Raw genomic sequence first — 22,287 nt, 5'->3', positions numbered from 1 at the left:
CCAAGGGGAGAGTCCAAATTGATATGTAAACTGTCCAAATTGATCTGGGCTTTTCAGAGTCTTGGGTTGGCTTTAACTTCAATTAATTTCTAAAGCCCGGACTCTGCCGAACGGGCCTTGGGCTAGCGTGCCATGGACTGACTCCGTTTTCCACAATATATCCAGGATCCAGCGATCGACAAGTTTTTGTGGTTGAGATGGCTTGAGACATCTCTTTCACTTTTCTTTCTAAGAGGTATGGTGGTATGTTAATTAGTCATCGTCTTATAAATGCAATGTTTGAATTTTGTGGTTGAATTTAGCGTTAGCAATAACTTGGATGCTTGACAATGTTCATTCTTTGTTTTTGGCTGGTGAATAATGTTAAAATAAATAAAATTGGAACTATGGGGACTAAAGTGGTAAAATCAGTAAACTACACGGACAAAAAATAACTCTCCTTCATTTATTGTATGTGATTGTATTTGATTTTTATATGAGATTGTAAGGATATGTTTTGTAAGATGAACAATGGGCTGCAGTATTTTATGCAAAAAATTATGGACTCACGGCACAGCACGATATGCTGAAGACGGTCAATGCAGTAACTGAAGCATATGGTACAAACCAGAACTCAGTTTTCTTGTATGAAAGGATGGTAGATTTACCTTGTACACACTTCCCTGTCCTCCCTTGGCGATGCAATAGACGACATCGAAACCATTGGTTGATTTCATGATTTCTCCATACATTTTTCTTCCGTCAAAATTAGATATTGAAAAGAAAAAAAGTTTGGAATTGACTCATCGAATTCATCAATCAAGATATTGATATCAGCTAATGACATCCAAATTCATAGGGTATAGGATGCCAAAGTTGATTGCCATTCAACTTCAAATTTTCATCAAAAAATGTCGATCTCTCAAAGTCCTTTGGGACTACCCCGACTAAACGATTTGGGGAAAGATCGATTTTCTACACCTCAGGTAAAGTCAATGTCTTGCATTTATTCATGAATTTTCTTGTTGAATTTTGATGAAATTCATACATTTCTTTTTTGTTAGAAGAAATTGATATTTAGCAACTTGGATGCTTGACAATGTTCTCATTTTGTTTCTGACCAAAATGTACCACATCGGGACAAAAGGAAAGTGGTTTGAAATGTGCAAATACCTTGACTCTAAGGTTCGTTTAGGACGTGCTTTTGACAAAAGCGCCTTTTATACCGTGAATTTAGGGGCTCGTTTGGGACGCGCTTTTAACAAAATCGCCTTTATTATAAAAAGTTGAAAATTTTCCATAAGAAATCCAAGTACTTCATGAAAAAGTACTTAGGATTGTGCTCACTAAAAATATTTTTCCAAAAAGTGCTTCTACGACCCAAATGTTCTTTTAAATTTTTCTGTCAACCGTGTCAAAAGTACTCTTAGGTCTCGTTTGGGATTGCTTTTTTTTTTCGCCAAAAACCTGCTTCACTTTAAGGTGTTTGGTAAAAATAAAATATCCCGATTGTTTTAAAAGCAGTGGCCTTTTGACAGCAGCTTTTAAAAGCAAACTCTGGGTTGCTTTTCAAAGCTGCTTTCAAAAATAGCAGAGATGAACCTTTAATGTTTTTTTAATTTCCAAAATACCATCATTCTTTTTAAAAAATGACACCACCTCCACTTCCACCATCCAACTCCACCACTTGCACCACCACATTCACTACCTCCGCAACCACCGCCACCACCACCACCTCCTCCATCACCTCCACCACCACCTCCTTCACCACAACCACCACCTCCTCCTCCAAAACCACCACATCCTTCTCCTCCTCATCCACCACTACCACCACCTCCTCCACCATCTCCACCACCACCTTCACCTCCACCTCCACCTCACCATCACCACCACTACCACCACCTTATCCAAAACCTCCACATCCGCCACCACCTCCACAATCAACACCACCACCACCACCATGCTGCCACTACCACCACAACCACCACCTCCTCCAAAACCTCCACATCCGCCACCGCCACCACCTCCACAACCAACATCACCACCACCACCATGCTCCTACTACCACCACCACCACCACCACCTCCACAACTGCCATCCCCACCACCACCTCCACTCCATCACTACCACCACCACCACATGATTAGTACATAACACTTTTAACATCCTGTCTATTTTAGTCATTATTTACAGTTACAACAATTTTATATTAAAATTGACCAAATGGTTTTGACACTGCTTTTTGTACTAACAGCACTTTAAAAATATTGTTTACCAAACATGGAGTTGCTTTACTTTACAGCTAATTATTTTTAAAGCACAACATAAGCAACTTTTTTTTAAAAGTGACAGCAATCCCAAACTGGGCCTTAGCCCTTTCAAAAGCACTCCCAAAACAAATCTTTTAGGCTAATCAGTGGAAGCTAGTCCTACAACTTGTGTGGTGTTTACTGGCGTATTATATATAATAGAAGGAAGGTGGCCTGTTATTCCAGCCATGCCATTTAATTGTTCTTTAATTGTTTTTTTTTTTTGCTTTATTTTTTTATATTTAATAATTGTTTAAATGGTGGAGTTTCAATTTTGCCCCCTGCATGCGTCTTAACTAACATCATGGGTCAATTGGATTTGATTTGCTGACGATGCTAACCCGAGTGACCAAAATCAAAAAATTGAAATTTTGGTGACCAAATTTAAATTTGACCATAAACTCAGTGACTAAAAGGGTAATTACCCCTAAATTAAATGAAAATTTTGAATTCTGGATAGGAGAAGACTTTGAAGTCTTTCCTACACTACAAATGTAATGCAAATTTTGAATTTTCTTGTTGAATTTTCTCCACAAATGTTCGTCCTTTGTTTTTGGTTGTTGAAGAATGTTGGAGACTGAACCAAATAAAATATACACAAGTGAGTAGTTTCACACACCTAATAGTACTAAGACTTTTTGTGATAAAATAAAATAATTTAAAACTAGTATGTAGGTGGTTCTCAATCATATTATAATTGAGTGGCGGTTCTCAATTTAAAACTAGCCTTTTTGCCAAAAATACATCCACCGAAAACCTACAACACCAGAACAAAAAGAAGAAACCAAAAAGCCGTATCAGATCTGCTCCTCCACCTCCAGCCCCCACCCACTCCACTAGAGAGGCTCGGTTTTAGGGTTATCATATCATGAAAATTATTTGTTTCTAAGAAGTAAAGTATCGCATCGGAAACTTAAATTAAATACAATATATAATTGAGTGGAACATATTCAAATGTCCAATCCAAAGGACATATGTAGTCGCATGTCTTAGTACTTTTCCATATTTTAAATGTACAAGCAATTTGTTGAATGACTGAATTCATCAATTCAAATCATTGAACGTTAAGATTGCTAGTTTATGAATTCTAAATTGGTTAACATATTCAAATGCATCGATTTCATATGGACTGTGTCAGCCGTCAGGCAAAAACAATTCAGCACAAGCTTTAGTACAAGACATAAAAATCTGGGATGTGAATTTTTCGTCAGAGGTGGTAATTTATAGGATAATATGGTCTAACCATTTTGGTGTTATCCTGCAAAAACAACACATTAATTTGTTCTTAGTATAATTTGTTGAAGAATATAAAGTCTTATATCGAAAACTTAACTCAATGAAATACAATATATAATGAATGACACCACTCTTAAAAACACCGAGGGCCGCTGTGATAAAACCTCACACCTACTAGACAATGTAGGTGGTTAAATTGGGGACAATATTGATGTTGTTAGTAGTGGGCTACTGTCAGTCTCTTTGAAATTTTCTCTGAGATTTAAAATGGTATTAGATCGGAGCCAAGTCCACATCAGAGTCAAATATTCAAGCCCAGCACCACATATTGGGTAAGGGTAAACATTCAAGCCCATCATGTAAACACCACATATTGAGTAAGAATAAGGGTAAATGCCCAGTAATTGAGGCCTAGTCAATCAACTTGCTCTAATACCATATTAAATTTCAGAGAGACGGGTCAATGGCCCACTACTAGCAACACTGACTTAATCACCTACAAAGTCCAATAGATATGGGGTTTTATCATAAAAGGCCTTAGTAATATTAGTAATTGAACAATTCATTATATGTTGTATTTTATTTAAGACAAAGTTGTGAACTTAGTTGTGAACTTATATTCTTGAACATCAAAATATTCAATATCAATTAATGATCCAAATGCATATGGCTATAGACGCCAAAGTTGATTGCCATTCAACTTCAAATTCACCAAAGAAAGTAGTCGATCTCTCAAACCCCAATTAGACTATTTGATGAAAGACCGAGTTCGTGAATTTAGGTTGCAAGGCTAATATCAAGGGAGCTGATCCAGTGTCCCAAAAGCCCTTGACCTTGGCTTGTGAAACACGCAAAGACCTTGACTTTATTTTCCCTATGTGGTGTTTACTGGCATTATATATAATATAAGGTGGGGGTGTGGGATTTAGAAAGGAGGAGGGGAACTTATACCTGGCTATCATAAAAAATGGTTTCCAAGGGCAACGCTGTTTACATGAGTCTCTTCATCCTATTGCTGTTGTTCTCATCCAAAGCCGTGTTTGCCAGAGTTTCCCAATTTTCAGAAACCAGTTAGTCTCTTTCCCAAATAGTTAAATAGAGACTAAAAATAGTTTAGATTATTCAAGGCGTCACAAGGGATTTTCCTTTTCTGAAAACAAAAGAAATCTCTCTTTAGGAGCGCCGTGTATATGTATGTGCACATCGATCAATTGTTTAGCATGATTAGTTATTAATAAAGTTTTGTATTCTCATTGCAGCAGAGAAGATCGATACGGCGTTTTCGAAGATGAAGATTATTGACCGTATTGAAGTGACAAAAGGCCACCAATATGTAGGAGTGCCAGGCGAAAAAGGGACCTTTTCGGTTCCCCCCCCACCCACTAACGGGAAGTGATTTCGGGGCAAAATGGGAATAGGGTACGGGAATCCCCGTCGGATATGGGTAGGGGATGGTATTGGCATCCCCGTTCCAGAACCTGGCCCGATAATTATATATTTATTTTCAAATTAATAAATATATCATATAATACCCTTGTGTTACAGTGTAATAATTATAATATTTAATACTTCATTCCAACTAAATAAAGAAGACTGGCATTGGCATCTCCATTCCAGAACTCGGCCCGATAATTATATATTTATTTTCAAATTAATAAATATATCATACCCTTGTATTACAGTGTAATAATTATTATATTTAATACTTCATTCCAGCTAAATAAAGAAGACTGGCATTTTGGTTCATATATCTTCTACGAATGTATCTTGGAATTAATATTGTAATTTTTTTATAAATTAGTTTAAATAGATCTTACCTATTTCTTGCCCTCCAAAGTCCTAACCCTGTTCTTCAACTTCTAATTTAACCACCCAAAAAATTGTCTTGATCACTAACAATAAATTGCATGAGATTCACAACTATATTTCTGTGCAATAGATCATATGATGCTGTGATTGGATCTAATTTGCAGTTTGTTTTATACATGCTGATTATCAATTCGTATCTCATCATATTATGGACATAGGTTTGCACCATCTTCTAGAAGTGTAAGTAAGCTTTATGAATGATGATCTTGGAAACATAAAGATCATTTCAAAAAATAGGGAGATTCGGGCCGGGGATGGGGGATAGCCGCCGGACTGGTACGGGGACGGGGATTCCCCGAAACCGCTTAAACCGGGATGGGGCCGGGGATGGGAAGCGAGGACGGGGATGGTATTTCCATACCTGGCCCGTTGCCATCCCCACAAGGGACCGGTTGAGTGTGCGGACTGTATCAGCAACAACATATAACTATTCTTTACCAATCATAAACTAACGGAAATAAGGATGATTTGGTGCTTATAGAAATAAGGATCTGGTTGATCGACTTTGGAGGGAATATAATCTTAGGTCATCTCATAGTTCTCTTTATGGTTGTTCTTTTAGGCTGTACAAGTTTTTAGCCTCTTCTTTCTTTATTGGCCATGGCCACTTTACTTGCTTACATATATTCTATGATCATGCAAAGAACACAGCACAACAAAAACACATGTTTCAGTACTTTTCCATACATTTCAAATGCCCAAGCAATTTGTTGAATGACTGAATATTTATCAATCAAAGTCATTGAACGGGATAGTTAGTTTATGAATTCTAATTGGTAGAGCAGAACATATTTAAATGCATCGATTGCATCGTTATATGGACTGTGTTAGTCGTCAGCCAAATTAAATTCAGCACAAGCTTTAGTCTTAGAAATTATAATTTGTGATGTGAATTTTCTATAAAAGGTGGTAATAAATAAGATAATCTGGTCAAACCAGTTTACTTCTGATACAAAACAGAACTCAGTACTACCCTTTAACAATACTCACCTAGTCCAACGGAAAGTGAATATTCAATCGAGCTTTAAGACCATCGACAAGGTCGGCACCAAACTCATCCAAAACCAAAAGGAGTGAGACTAGATCCACATGACTAAATTAAAGTTCTAGAAGTATCTTCAGTTCGCGGCTGCACCTGGGTGGAATCCCAGGCTACCTACGTACCCTTACTGAGAGATCAAGCTACACATAGTTCTTCCATCCCTAATCACGAACGAGATGATATACAACCATTTACAGTAGAACAAATAAGTTATTTATAGAATTATCTTTTCTCTTTACATTAAATCACATCATACCAAACATAATCCTTTTTTAACATTAATCTTTTCCCGATATGGTAAAATAATCAATTTTTCCTCTCCCTATTACTTTATCACACGCCAGAAGATCCAATGCGACGTGTGATACTAACAACAAAATCATATATGCCTATATGCCAGAAGTTCCAACGCCACGTGTGGGTACCATAACACTAAGTCCTACGCTCGCAGACAACTTTATCACACACCGAAATATCCAACGCCACGTGTGAAAACTAACAACCAACCTTATATGCCCACACGCCGGAATCATCCAACGCCACGTGTGGGTACAACAACAATCTATATATATATATATATATATATATATATATATATATATATATTATAAACGGTTATGCAAATCCCAAACTTATTATAATATATAAAAAGGTATATAAGTATCACACCAACTTAAGTACTGGGGAAAACAATCCAACAGGGGGATTGTTTGGCTAGCCCACATGATTTCAAATTCCTATCCTGCAACTAGGGATACGCAGTCCAACCGGGAGACGAACACTCTACAACACACACGCCAGAAGTTCCAACGCCATGTGTGATAAACTACAACAAGCCATGTACGCCCACACGCCAGAATAATCCAACACCACGTGTGGGTACCACAACCAAGGGAGAGTACTCAACATAGTGTAATCCCATATTCACATAACCAAACACTAGAGTACCCTATCCTATATTGATCTCTTGCCCAGTTATTTCATCAACATATATAACCCGTATTCCGAATAATTATAATCTCAAATACCAAAATAATAGAAATATTCCCAATTTAGGAATCTACATATAAATATATATGTCTTCATTCCATAATCATATAATTCCATAGTAGATTACATAGTAATTTAATCCATGGGAATAATACTATTTCAAACCAACGATCATTCACATAAGCATAAATTTCATAAAATCCTAAAACCATTCAAACTAATAATCAAAGAATTCATACCATATTATAAAATCATCTCAAAATCCCAACATAGTCAACATAACTCAAATAAGACAAATAAGACTAGTTTACAAGGTTATCCTAACACTTTTCGAAGGGTGAAACTACCTCGAAAGACTCACGGTCAAACTTTCCAAAATTGGTCAACCAGCTCGCGAGGCCCATGACCTCCAATTTACAATCTGAAAGTTTCTATGGGTTCAACAAAATTTAGAATACACATCCTGCAAGTTTGGTCCGAATCAAACGGTCATATCGCTGGCGATCGCACGATCAAACGGTTATTTCTATTGCATGAAAGTAAATGGACTTTGAATTTAAATGAGAATAGCAGAGATGAATTATCACAATGTGAAATAAAAATGTAACAAACACTAGGGTTTCGGAATCCACCCTAAACAATTCTACCAATGTTCATGAATACTCAAGTGATGAACTCTAAACATGTTGTTGAAGATGTTCGCAATCAAGACCAGTACGAGTGGCTCAAGACGCATTGATTCTCTCTAATGTACGTAAAGTGCAGTACGAGTGCTACAATACTTGTGCCTTCCCTATAATCGAATCTAGGTGTGCTTAGTACTTTGATTCAATTACAAGAAAAACCCATTAAGTTCAAAGAGAATATGAACATCACAAGAACCCTAATAGCATGGTGTTTACATTAGGTATTCAAGAAACCAATTCACATGGATGATTCTTACTTCATCCATTTATTGCTTAGGATAACATGAAGATACACATAATCCCAACAACCTCAAGAAGCATGCTTTCAAAGGTGATCAATCAAAAAAAGAACATACATCAAGGATAGATTAATTTGGTGAATTGGAATTCATCAACAATATCTAGAAATTCATACACTCAAGCATCAAAACAATAAGGTTTTCATGTTTAGGGCTTCAACCTAAGCCCTAGCTATGGAGTTTAGTTGCTCATACTTATTCCAAATACAAACTCAAAACAAAATTAGAAAGAAGTTACAGATTTTGTGAACATGGGAGCTCAAGGTCTTCAATGGTGGAAATCTCTTCCACTCTTTGCTTTGTTGCCCTTGTCTTCCTCCTTGAGCTCCCTAGCTCCAAGCTTCATCTCTAGCTCCAAAATCTCTCCAAATTGTGGAATAATAGAATGCCCAGGTTACCCACGTTCAAAAGCCTCTCATACTTCATATTGCACTCACCTTTCCCTTGCCCATCAATTTACAGCTCACACTTTGAATATAAAATTCATTCTTTCCTCCAAAGCCTTCACCCATTGTCCCCTTGCCATGATGAAGCTTTGTCCTTGAAAATATGCTATTTGCCTCAGAAAATATCTCTTTCACTAAGGTAAATTCTTGTTACCAAGTGTTATGGTAACAAGAAGAATCAAGTGACACATTGGAGGTAAAAGCTGGACTACTTCGGATTTCTAGAGCTGTGGTAACATGCTGGATTGGTTGGATAGGCAATACTTGTCCAATGGAGCTCAAATTTGGATATGTTGTAGTTAACATCCATTGGAACAAGTTTCATGAAGATCTTCACCTCATCCGAGCACCAGAGCATGTTGATCCCAGGCCAAGAAGTTGACCTACGAAAATGAACAAAAACAGAATTTATAACCAATAATGCACTTTTAGCTCATTTTCATTCTAACCAAGGTAAAATCTAAGAAAACACAAAAAGGAAGTAAAAAGCTATAAAATGTCAAGAACTAACTCAAAATAATAGGTGAATAACATGAAAAATCATGTGTAAAAATGAACCGAACAGGGGGGGGGTGTCTGTTTGCAGATCGTGAGGGAGGGAGAGAGAAAGTGAGGTTTCTGATTTTAATTTAAAATCCAACTGCGATATAATTACGATTATGCCACTGAAGGTATTTTGATCGTAATTTTTTCGTTACAACTTCAATTCGAGCCCACTATGTGTCTACGGACTCATCTCGGTATGATCTACAACTCTCACTACCCCAAAATCCTTCCAGATTAAAAAGTGACCAATTTACCCATACCCCGAGGGCAAAAATGTAAATTCAATTAAATTAATTAAATAATTTAATTGGATAAATAAATTAGGGTCCGGGTGTTACACGAACTCACTTAAAGAGCCTAGTGTGTTTTAAAAGACGATCCTTTGTAATTTACAAATGCCGTCTTTTAAAACACAACTCTATTTAGTGGTATATAAAATGTTATATCATGACGCTTTTGTAAACCCATCATCTTTTAAAACACGCCAGTTTTAAACTACACCTTCGTCTATTTTGTGTCGTGATTTTACAATTTTGTAGTAGTGATTAAATTCAGCACAAGGTTTAGTTCTAGAAATTAAAATGTGATGTGAATTTTCTACAAAAGGTGGTAATAAATAGGATAATCTGGTTAAACCAGTTATTCTGATACAAAACAGAACAATACACATGCTAAAGTTGATATGAAAAGAAGTACTCAAATGACTACAGTATAAATATGGCACACAAAACTCAGATCGTAATGAGTTGTTCAAGGGTAATATCATTTGATATTCTATTGGAAGAAGCAGTTGGGAAAGATAACGCCTGAGAAACCATGTGCATTGTTGGCCTCGATTGTGGATGGGAATGTCTGCATGCAATTGATAGCCTTGCAATGGTTATGAGTTCATCTTGAAGTTGAGTTGTAGGAGGGGGAAGGCTTTGGTCCAACACATCCTTGAGAAATATGTTTGCATAGGTGGTGGATGGAAACGAAAAGGAGGAGATGAAATCGCCCAGCTGCTTTCCCATAATCACTTCCAGTGCCAGCACTCCAAAGCTATAAACATCACATTTTTCTGTTACCTTCATTGTATAAGCCAGCTCTGCGTGCAAATTGAGGAAGAGTAAACCATTAATATAGATATATCCAGAATTAATTTTTTTAGAAAAATCTTCTATATTTTAGTATTTTACCTGGTGCTACATATCCATATGTGCCTGCAAGAGCAGTCCAATTTGACGAGTCTGGATTCAAAAGCTTAGCAGTGCCAAAGTCCGAAACACAAGGCTCAAAGTCACAATGCAGCAAAATGTTGCTACTTGTTATGTCTCGATGCACGATAGGTGGGGCGCAATCATGATGTATATAACACAAAGCATGAGCTACACCCTTTACGATTCTCACCCTTGTACTCCAGTCCAACTTTTTAGCTTCATGCTCGTTGCTCAAGATTGCAGCCAAGTTACCTTTTTCCAGATACTCATTGACCAAAAAAGAGTGATGGGAACTTGAACAAAAGCCAAGAAACTTTACAATGTTTCGGTGTCGTATCTGAGTTAAGGCCCTTATTTCATTAAAGAACTCCTTCCGAGATGCCTCCTCACCATCAAGTGTTTGATGAAATTTCTTCACTGCAACAATGCTGCCTGATGGGAGCTTTGCCTTGTAGACACTTCCCTGTCCTCCCTTGCCGATGCAATGGATGACATCAAAACCATTGGTTGCTTCCATGATTTCTCCATACATTTTTCTTCCGTCAAAATTACATATTGAGAAAAAGCTTTCGTGCATATTGCTCTGTTCGATTTCCTGTTCTTGCTTTCTTCTACTTCTTCTTCTTCCAATCAAAACAAATGCCAAGAAAGCAAGTAAAAGTGTTCCCAAGATAGGGAAAATGATTAAGAACGCCTTCCTTGGGGTATGATTATGCTCCACAGAATGATTGCAGGGTTTTAGTCCTCCAACGTTGCCACACAATCCGTTATTCCCTTCCATTCGAGCATTTTGAAATGCTTTGTTGTTGGGGATTGGACCCTGCAGTTGATTGTAGGATATGTCGACGTCATACAGGCCATGCATTTCGTTAAAAGTTTTTGGAATGTGACCTGTAAGATTATTGTAGGAAAGATTCAACTTCTCCAAGCTTTGCATACTGCTCATTTCTGATGGTATCTTACCCTCAAGTAAGTTATGACTTAGATCAAGTTGGGACAGATGAAATAACTTCCCCAACTGAAATGGAATTTCTTGACTGAACTTGTTGTTGCTCAAATTCAAGTAGTTTAATTTGAGCAAGTTGCCTAGAATACCTGGAATTGACTCATTGAATTTGTTGGTGGACAAGTCAAGATATTCAATATCAGTCAGTGATCCAAATTCTGAGGGTATAGGACCCCAAAGTTGATTTCCATTCAACGTCAAATTCAACAAAGAAGTCAATCTCCCAAAGTCCTTGGGAATCACCCCCACTAAACTATTGGAAGAAAGATCCAGTTCGTGAATTTGGGTTGCATGGCTAATCTCAGGTGGTATACTACCAGTAAGCTTGTTCCCCGCAATTCGTAGTGTTGCTAATTGCGGACACTGTCCCCAGAGCTGTGAGATTTCACCGTGCAAGTTATTGTGGCTCAGGTCAATAAAATGAAGATTTGGATAGGCACCAAATTCTTCAGATATATTGCCCGTTAGTTGGTTCCCTTCAAAACGAACTCTCACTAAGCTCTTGCAATTTTTCAAACCTTTGGGGATTGTACCGATGAAGTGGTTGGATTGTACTGTAAAGTTTTGTAGTGATCCGCCTCGACAAATATTTTGTGGCAAATAACCATAAAAATTGTTAGTGTCGAGTGCCAGCACAGTCAACTTCATGAGATTCTCAATCTCTTTGGGGATGGAGCCAGAAAGTTGGTTATCGCGTAGGAATAAGATTTCTAGGTTGCTCAAGTCACCAAGTGAAGTGGGGATGGAACCATTGAATTGATTTCGGCTAAACCCTAGCTTCACAATAGATTTCAAGTTCCCTATCTCTTTTGGAATTGTGCCAGAAAGATTATTTTCAAAGAGATAGAGAAGGGTAAGGTTTGTTAGATCACCTAATGATGACGGGATTGGACCGGATAGATGGTTATCATTAATGGATAATTCCACTAGAGACTTCAAATTTCCTATTTCTTGAGGAATTGAACCATTTAATTGGTTCACATTTAGGTGCAGGGTTTGAAGATTATTTAGAAGACCAATTTCTGGTGGGATTTTCCCAGACAACTGATTAAAAGAAAGGTCAAAATAGATGAGTTTGGAGAGGGAACTTATCTGAGATGGGATGGCACCAAAGAGTTGGTTCCAGCTGAGGTCAATGTATTCGAGATTAGGGAGGGACAGGAATGGAAATTCATATAGCGTACCTTGTATCCCAGAATTGGTGAGGTTGATCCTGTTGACACTTGCAGCAGTGTTGCATGAAATACCAGTCCAAACGTTGCATGGGATTGTATTTACGTTTGGATAGTAGGCCCATGAGGTCAGATTGTTCTTGGTTAGATTTTGAAAGCTAGCTTTCCATTTGAGAAGAGCCTCTGCTTCAAGAGAAGAAGCAAAAGCAATGTTTGGTGATGAGAACAGCTGGACATACGAGATAAGGCAAGCTAGACAGCATAATAAATATGTCATTGTATTTTTGTTTCTGTATACAATCGTGTATTTGATGGCTTTATTTATAGCTATTATTCTACATGCAATTATTCCGTTTTCCACAATATATCCAGCGAGCGATCGACAAGTTTTTGTGGTTGACATGGCTTGAGACATCTCTTTCACTTTTCTTTCTAAGAGGTAAGGTGGTATGTTAATTAGTCATCGTCTTATAAATGCAATGTCTGAATTTTGTGGTTGAATTTAGAGTTAGCAATAACTTGGATGCTTGACAATGTTCATCCTTTGAATTTTGGCTGTTGAATAATGTTAAATACAATGGAAAACTTAACGAAATAAAATACAATATTGTATAAGTGCATGGTTCCACAACTAATAGTATAGCAGGTTTTCTTACTCATATTATAGATTAGGCATAATTCATGTTGCAAAGGAGGAGAGAAACTTATACCTGGCTAACGTTGTTTACATGATGACTCTCAGCATGTAAGGGATTGTGAGGGATTTACAACTACAGGGTTAAAATTAATAAAATTGAAACTATGGGGACCAAAGTGGTAAAATCAGTAACCTACATGGACAAAAAATAACTTTCTCCTTTATTTATTGTAGAGATTTTCTATTTAAATCCCGCATTTCTCTTTGTTCACCTCAATATTTAAATCATTAAGCTGTAAGTTTTATTATTGTATGAAAAGACAAAAAAGGTCATCCAACTTAATAATTAACCCTAGTACATCTATACACACACCCCACCACTCTTCATATTAAGTTTTAGAAAAATACAAACTTCTCTACATCCTATTGCCAGATTACTCTTCTCTTTTAAAGACGTAGAACATTGACGAGCCTACCTCTTTAAATATGAGGGAGTTGATGGAAAGGCTTATTTTTTGTTTGGCTATAATGATCTTATTCTCTACCCTTTGTTGATTGCTTGGCTGATGATTGCTTTTTTTATTTTTTTGGCACTCTTGGTTGTTGATTGCTTGGTTGTTTTGATTTTTGATTTAAAATTTATACCTGATGTTTTGGTTCCAGAAATGTATCTAGAAAGTATTAAATTTCGGGTTTGGGGTTCCATCTGTTTGTGTTTTTTTTTGCTGAGAACAAAGAAAATTGTGGGGTTTAAATAGAAAATCTCTTTTATTTTATTTTATTTTCAATTTGGGGTGTATTTAAGGGTAGTTTGGGAAGATAGTGAGGTTTTCTTAGAAATTGTGAAAATTTAAATTAAAAGATGGAGTGAACTTAGAACATAGGGTGAACTAAGAGAAGTGTAGGGTTTAAATAGACAATCTCTTTATTGTATGTGATTGTATTTGATTTTTATATGAGATTGTAAGGATATGTTTTGTAAGATGAACAACGGGCTGCAGTATTTTATGCAAAAAATTATGGACTCACGGCACACCACGATATGCTGAAGACGGTCAATGCAGTAACTGAAGCATATGTTACAAACCAGAACTCCGTTTTCTTGTATGAAAGGATGGTAGATTTACCTTGTACACACTTCCCTGTCCTCCCTTGGCGATGCAATAGACGACATCGAAACCATTGGTTGATTTCTTGATTTATCCGTACATTTTTCTTCTGTCAAAATTAGATATTGAAAAGAAAAAAAAAGTCTGGAATTGACTCATCGAATTCGTCGGTGGAAAGATCAAGATATTCAATATCAGTTAATGCTATCCAAATTCATAGGGTATAGGATGCCAAAGTTGATTGCCATTCAACTTCAAATTCACCAAAAAATGTCGATCTCCCAAAGTCCTTTGGGACTACCCCGACTAAACGATTTGGGGAGAGATCGATTTTCTACACCTCAGTTAAAGTCAATGTCTTGCATTTATTCATGCATTTAAATGCAAATGAATTTTCTTGTTGAATTTTGATGAAATTGATACATTTCTTTTTTGTTAGAAGAAATTGATAGTTAGCAACTTGGATGCTTGACAATGTTCATATTTTGTTTCTGACTAAAATGTACCGCATTGGAAAATTGACAAAAGGAAGGTGGTTTGAAACGTGCAAATACCTTGACTTTAGGGTGTTTGGGACACGCTTTTGACAAAAGCGCCTTTTATACCATGACTTTAGGGGTTCGTTTGGGACATGCTTTTAACAAAAGTGCCTTTATTATAAAAAGTTGAAAATTTTCCATAAGAAATGCAAGTACTTCATGAAAAAGTTAGAGTCGTTGTTATGCAAATTTTGAATTTTCTTGTTGAATTTAATTGATGAAATTGACAGAATAGTTAACATCTTGGTTGTTGAAGAATGTAAAATACCACGTTGGAGACTTAGCCTATTATAGCTCAGGCATAATCTATCTTGCAAAGACCTTGACTTTAGTTTTGGTTGTAGGGAAACCATTAGTTGTTGAAAAAAAATACTCATGAAATCAACAAGAAAATTGTAGGGAAACTATTGGTTGATTTCATGATTTCTCCATACGTTTTTCTTCCGTCAAAATTAGATATTGAAAAAAAAAATTCCGGAATTGGTACTCATCGAATTTGTTCAGTGGAGAGGTTAAGATATTCAAAATTTGGGGAAAGGAAAGATCGATTCCCTACACCTCAGTTAGTCATTCAAATTCGTAGGGTATAGGACGCGAAAGTTGATTTGCCATTCAACTTCAAATTCATCAAAAAAGTCGATCTCCCAAAGTCCTCTGGGACCACCCCGACTAAACTATTTGGGGAAAGATCGAATTCCTACACCTCAGTTAAAGTCATTGTCTTGCATTTATTCATACATTTAAATGCAAATGAATTTTCTTGTTGAATTTAATTGATGAAATTGATAGATAGATTAGTTTTTCGTTAAAAGAAATTGATGGCAACCTGGATGCTTGACAATGTTCATACTTGGTTTCTGACAATGTTCACATTTTAAAAAAATGTACCACATCGGAAAATTGACATTATAAAATACAATATATTAAAGGAGAGTTTGAGACTGAGTAAAAGCCTCACACATTTAGGTGGGCTGCAGTATATTGATTTGTATAATGTATATTTCTGATTTTGATACAGAAGAGTCCTCATGGGATTAGGAAGAAGAAGAGTCATATCCAGCTTGTTTGTACGCGGATTAGGAAAAAGAAGAGTCATATCCAACTTGTCAAATGTATTAATGATTTCCAATTGAAGTAACTTTTTGATGTATTAATGATTTCCAATTGAAGTAACTTTTTGCAAGGAGACTATTTTAATAGAGACTAAAAATAGTTTAGATATATTATTGAATTACTATGCCAAGTGGGGCCTCACAAGGGATCCTTTATGGGAAAACAATAGAAATCCCTCTCTACAAGGGCCATGTATATGCATGTATACATTGATCAATTGTTTATTATTAATCAAGTTTTTTTATTGTCATTGCAGAAGACAACAAAGGTAGCGAGCCTCTGAAGATGAATAATGTTAACCTGATACAGCAAACAGACCCTGATACAGGCCTACCTCCCGTGCCTTCACTTAGAGGAGATGACCCGTAAGCTTCGGGATCGGAAACATTTACTGGCCGGCCCGGACTCAGGTAGCGGTACAATACTACAGCCGAGGGGCGGCGTCAATGAACAATTAGAGTGGTCAGCTGACCCTTCTCAAATTTGGCATATATTGTATTTGATATTTATATTTACCAGTCATAAAATAATATGGAAATATGGTGTGGTTGATCAAGTTTTTTGAATAAATTTTATTTAAAAATGAATCAAAAGTATGATTACTATGTCAAATTCATTCACATCCATTGCTAGTGGGCTAATCCAAAAGTCTAAAGCTTATGTCAAAATTTGGGTAAAAAAGTATCACGGATCCGCCCCAAAAGTTATGCAACTTACATTTTTATTTTGTTTTTAATTTATCAATAACTTAACAAATATAGATTTTCTATTTAAACTCCACACTTCTCTTAGTTCACCCCATCTTTTAATTTAAATTTTCACAATTTCTAAGAATACCCCACTATCTTCCCAAACTACCCTTAAATACACCCCAAACTGAAAAAATAAGAAATAAAAGAGATTTTCTATTTTGATTTTAAAAAGCACTAGCACGTAACCAATTGGAGGAAATTAGATTTTAAAAACTAAATTAGATGGCCAAAATGAGACTCGAGTAAAGATCATTGCAATTAAAAACCGAGTGTGACAATGAACCCGCCCCTTGCACTCAAGTTCGAATCCCCTCTCCGTATATCAGACTAATTTAGTCTAATTTGGTAAATATCGCTTCTATTGAAAAAACAGAATATGGACGTGTAACGTGTGCATCACATATATAACATGCTCTCTCTATTTATAAAGAATAAAAAGTAAAAATTCAAGGGCTCCTTAGAAAGTTCGACACGGGAATCATGGCCTCTTCTCTTCTCATGGTATATTAAACATCCATTCTAATATTATGATGAGTGTAGTACTATTGAAACATTAAAGTCACCAGCGATTGCTCATAAAGTCTATCCATCCATAACCATAAGGTACAAATCCATCAAGAGAAAGGAACCTTGTGGGTCTGGTGAACAATTGGAACAACATTATTTCATAATAATTTATAATAAGCACTTGTTTCATTCAGCTAAAGCATAAATTAGTAACAGACATAACTTAATACATCAAACTAGTTATATATGTCCCACTTACAGTGCAGGGTCAAACAAGATGCGGTAGATATGGAAGCTCTCATGGTAACCAACAAAAAGCCAGAGAACTATTTAAGACCAAAACTTTTGCTGCTCAACCGCCTACTATTCCAAAACTTGTAGCAGTTTGACAATCGATCCTTGTCACTCGTGCCAAAATTTGTGATATTTGGTTGCAGAATGAAACATGGAGAGATTCCGAGAGGCAGCACCAGCAGCAAATGAAGAGATATATCCATCAAAAGGATTTCTTCTCATAAGAAACCAGCCCATGAACTCCACCTTCTACTTGTGCTGCTCCTGTTCTTACCTGCACAATAAAATACATTATCAACTGACTGAGAAAACCCCATTAGTTCTTAATACGATAGCCATAACATCCCAGGTTCCATAAGCAAATGTTCATACTAAGAATTGGTATGACAGATAAGTCACACCTACACCTTTGATGTAAAAGTACACCCAGCTAATTGAAGCCTAAAATTGTGAATGTCTAGGTGATCAACCATTTCAGCACATTAAAGGCCATGAAAGCCGCAGCAAATACTTTTGACATATCCAGCTGACCCTCTCAGGGGACCACATTAGCCCTAATTTGGACTTTAAAGGGGCCCTGAATCTAACTCCCTACTCTCTGTTTTAACACATAGCTCTTTTCTATATTTCATTGTTTGTATATGATTGACACCCAATAGTAGTATTCTAGACTAATATTTCTTTCCCACTTTTGTTGGTAGTTCCACTTGAGAGTGGCGAACTAGAATACAAAAGATAGACAGAACAGACAAGAAGAGTGAGTTATTGCAAGAATCATCGATTGCACCACCATTTCTCATTAACGCATAGAACTGAAATGACTTTCTTGATAATAATGCCATGAATAACACAACAACTTATGCAAAATGGACTCCATACCTCTAGCCTTAAAACGCTTGTTCTTAGGAGGTCGTGACCAGATTGCAGAGAAGAAGCACCAAGATCTTGGAAACCTTGTTTCACAGCTTGCATTGTGTAAGGTATGAACTTCAAAACAGAACCTTTGTCTGCAACTGCCCCAACCACCCCCTGTGCAATTTTCAGCTTAGCTGTATCACCCAAGTACCTTTGGTCGCTGCCTTTTGTCATTGCTTCAAGAGATCCCATGCCTCGATATTTTTTTATTCGACGACCATTCTGGTACAGAGAAATGAAATTACTTACATTACAGACACTGTTTCCTCAGTACAGGTTAAGCATGCTGATAGCTAAATCAACAATAACAAAGAAATAACAAAAAAGAAAGTTGCTTCTAAAAGGGGAAGTATGCTGAAAAAAGCCAGTAAACTACATATGGTACGTAATTAGAATTATTGTTCAGACATAAGGAAAGATGTGCATATCAAGAACACTTCAGTACCAATCAAAACAACCAGACAAATCTTCTAAAAGAAATATGGCCCGGAGAAACAAAGCTGTGGAAATTCTTCTCCACACAAGCTATAAGGTTAAATATTCAATTTTTTTTATCATCTACCAAACATAACAGAGAAACTAAAACACATCGAAGTGAGAGAGGGAGGGAGAGGGAGGGAAAGGGAGAGAGAGGCTGCCTATAAATATAACTTGACATCCAAGAATTACACATCGTGTGTATGGTAGGTTTAATAAGCACAATGACCCTGTGTCCAAAATAAAAACAATATTAAAAAATTCAATCAATTGCTCCCTAGATGATAATAACTAACAAGCAAGAAATGCTCTGTCCATCCGTGGGTAGTACAGTACCCCCCGCTATAAGTTTAGCTTTAACACACATCCATGAAAATCCAAGACTGCACTTAGGCCTCAAACTTGTGAAGTTCTAGTCATCACAGAGAGAGTGCATGTGAACATGCCAATGATATTCCTAATTATGTGAAAGCACTAAAAATCGATGAAAAGCCAAACACACATCAATCAATTAAAACTATTCTATACAATTATAACTGAAGCAGTCCAAAAAGGATGAGAAATAAATCAGGATATGTGGCAAATTTAGACACACATAGCGTCATGCTAAGTTTCTTTACACATTCATAATTCTAATATTTTGTAAACCTGAGTACTAACCTCCTTCAACTCTCAAAAAATCATCAACATAATTCAATGAAATACAAAAAACATATTCAAGTAACACTCATGCAGGGTAGAAGTGTGAAAGTAAAGTTTTATTTTCTGGTGTGAGCAGCATATCTGTTCTGGCAATAAAAGATGCGTCATCTCCCAGACATACCTGATACTCATAAGCCCCAGGAGCCTCAGTGCTTCCAGCTAAGAAGCTTCCCATCATGACAGTTGAAGCCCCAAGGACCAAAGCCTTGACAATGTGTCCAGAATTGGAAATTCCACCATCAGCAATGACAGGCACACCACTTTGTGAAGCAATAGATGCAACCTTGTAAACAGCAGTTGCCTGAAACATATGACCAAAACCGAAACAACTTTAACAATAAAATGGTATTTCTATCAGCAACCCATAAAAGGAACAAACTGTCAAACAAAGTCTTCAAAAAGTTCCAAATGTTATTATATAATGTTACATGCTATGCAACAGACTATTACACTGCACTAGTCAACTACAGGGTTATCACTGCAGAAGGTACAGTCAAACCTTTGTTTTCTAAGATCTACATTTCCAACGATGTAATAGCAAGTAGGTATATTTTCATTGAGTAAATAAATCCTTGAATATTGTTATTTACTATTTAACAAATCACAACCAATATCATAAATTTTCAATCCATTCACCTCCAGATTCTACAAAATTTTAATTTCACCACCACCAGTCATAACACAACCTAAAGCATCATTCACACAAAAAAGTAAACAAAAAAGAAAGTATTTTTATACCTGCCCCCGCCCGACGGCGCAGACTTCTTGTGTGGTACAAATGGAGCCAGATCCCATTCCAACCCTCAACCCATCAACACCAGCCTGAATCAAATTCTGCGCCTGACTCACCGTCACCACATTCCCACCAACCACATCCAAATTCGAGTACGTTTTCTTCACGTACTTAATCATCTCAGTCTGATAAATGGAGTTCCCCTGAGAGCTGTCCAACACCACCACATCAACCCCTGCCTTCACCAACCCCTCCAATCTCTCCTTGTCTGTCTCCCTCGTCCCGATGGCCGCCCCTACTCGCCACGCCCCGTCTGGCCCCACCGTCCCCAACCCCAATTTCGGGTACCCTTTAATCCTCTCCACCTCCTCCTTCGCCACCACATCCACAACCTCATCGTCCCTCACAGTCGCCACCACATCTCGCCTTTTCTCTTCCATGTGCTCCCCAATCCGCCCCAAATCGTAACTCCACGGCACCGTGAAGTCCGTACAGTTCACCATATAATCGTATATCTTCACCTCCTTTTCTCCTAATTTCGCCCAATCTCTACCCGCCACGTACCCCAAAAGCTTCGAACTGGGACTCCCATTCTCAGTGACCAGGACGTAGGGGTTGGAAGAGTCGAAGACGTCGTCGGATTGGATTCGATCGCTTGGGGATTTGAAGACGGGATTGGAAAGAACCGGGATGCGCCGGGATTTGACGGCTTTAACCATGTGGGCTTGCTCAGACGGCGTCGTGTTGGAGTGGATGATGCCGATGCCGCCGAGGGCGGCCATGGAAATGGCCATGTGGGCCTCGGTGACGGTGTCCATGGGGGACGAGACGCAGGGGATCGAGAGGGGAACGCGGCGGCTGAGGCTGGTGGCCAAATGGACGGAGTCGGTGGGGAAGTCGATGTAGTGAGGAAGGAAGATGACGTCATCGTAGGTGTAGGAGTAGCCCTGGTTGAAGAGCCGATCGGAGGAGAAGCCGTCTTCAAGGATTGAACTTGACATTGCGGCGGTTGTGGCGGCGGCTAGAGTGAGAAAGAGAGAGTTGGGAAATAGGAGAGAGGAGAAAAGAAAGTAGGGGTTCAGGGGCGTGCGCTGGAAGCGGCTAGTGAGTTGGGAAATTATGGAGGGAAACGTCCAAATTTATTGGTTGGGTGTGAGTGGGTGCATGGTATTCACTGCTCCTCTTTTTTTACTTTTTCTGTTTTTTTTTTTTTTTTTTTTTTTTGGGTAAAGTCAGGAAGGAGAATCTCATTCTAACCAAATCATAATTTAGTACTATTTAGATAAACAATGAATTAGTACCTAATTTGATTTTTTTACGTGATTTATTTTCACGTTATCAAATACTAGCCCCTTGCCACACACTCACGTGTGTGCCAATTGGTTTTCCTTTTTTAGTTTTTAGAATTAAGAAAATAAAAAATGGATAGTTATTTTTCACAAAAGTAGGATTTATTATCTGATTTTGTTTTTAATTTTAATTTTTTAAATTGTGAATTTACCATATTATCCTCATTTAATTAATAATTTCAATTCTTAATATTTAAATTAACCAATGGTATTTTCTGGTATTTTGAATGTTTCACCATTCTCTGCCTTTTGCTTTATATATATATATTACAAGCTTCATATATGTACCAATCCAACAAGCTAAAGTCATGGAGATTTTGAACCCTTTTTTGTTGCTCTTTCTTTCCTTGTGTAAAGTTGTTTACTTTAATTCATTCATCC

The 22,287-nt window shown here is 37.2% G+C and overlaps 2 protein-coding genes across 2 annotated transcripts; both read right to left on the bottom strand.

Annotated features, from left to right (window-relative positions):
* Nucleotides 1–9,966: 9,966 nt before the first annotated feature.
* On the bottom strand, nucleotides 9,967–13,084 carry LOC110770548 (uncharacterized). Its single transcript, XM_021974697.2, has 2 exons — nucleotides 10,581–13,084; nucleotides 9,967–10,489 (listed from the first exon to the last, which is right to left on the bottom strand). Exons 1-2 carry the CDS (start codon nucleotides 13,054–13,056, stop codon nucleotides 10,134–10,136), a joined length of 2,832 nt encoding a protein of 943 aa, XP_021830389.1. The 5' UTR covers nucleotides 13,057–13,084; the 3' UTR covers nucleotides 9,967–10,133.
* Nucleotides 13,085–17,578: 4,494 nt separating this feature from the next.
* On the bottom strand, nucleotides 17,579–21,680 carry LOC110748449 (Aldolase-type TIM barrel family protein). Its single transcript, XM_088252134.1, has 4 exons — nucleotides 20,563–21,680; nucleotides 19,946–20,125; nucleotides 18,610–18,867; nucleotides 17,579–18,004 (listed from the first exon to the last, which is right to left on the bottom strand). Exons 1-4 carry the CDS (start codon nucleotides 21,556–21,558, stop codon nucleotides 17,933–17,935), a joined length of 1,506 nt encoding a protein of 501 aa, XP_088108260.1. The 5' UTR covers nucleotides 21,559–21,680; the 3' UTR covers nucleotides 17,579–17,932.
* Between the last annotated feature and the right edge of the window lie 607 nt (nucleotides 21,681–22,287).

The sequence above is a fragment of the Prunus avium genome, chromosome 4 (assembly GCF_965620075.1).
Source record: "Prunus avium chromosome 4, drPruAviu1.hap1.1, whole genome shotgun sequence".
Lineage (NCBI taxonomy): Eukaryota > Viridiplantae > Streptophyta > Magnoliopsida > Rosales > Rosaceae > Prunus > Prunus avium.
Note: the sequence above shows the minus strand (reverse complement) of the source record. Positions and strands in the feature narration are given on the sequence as shown.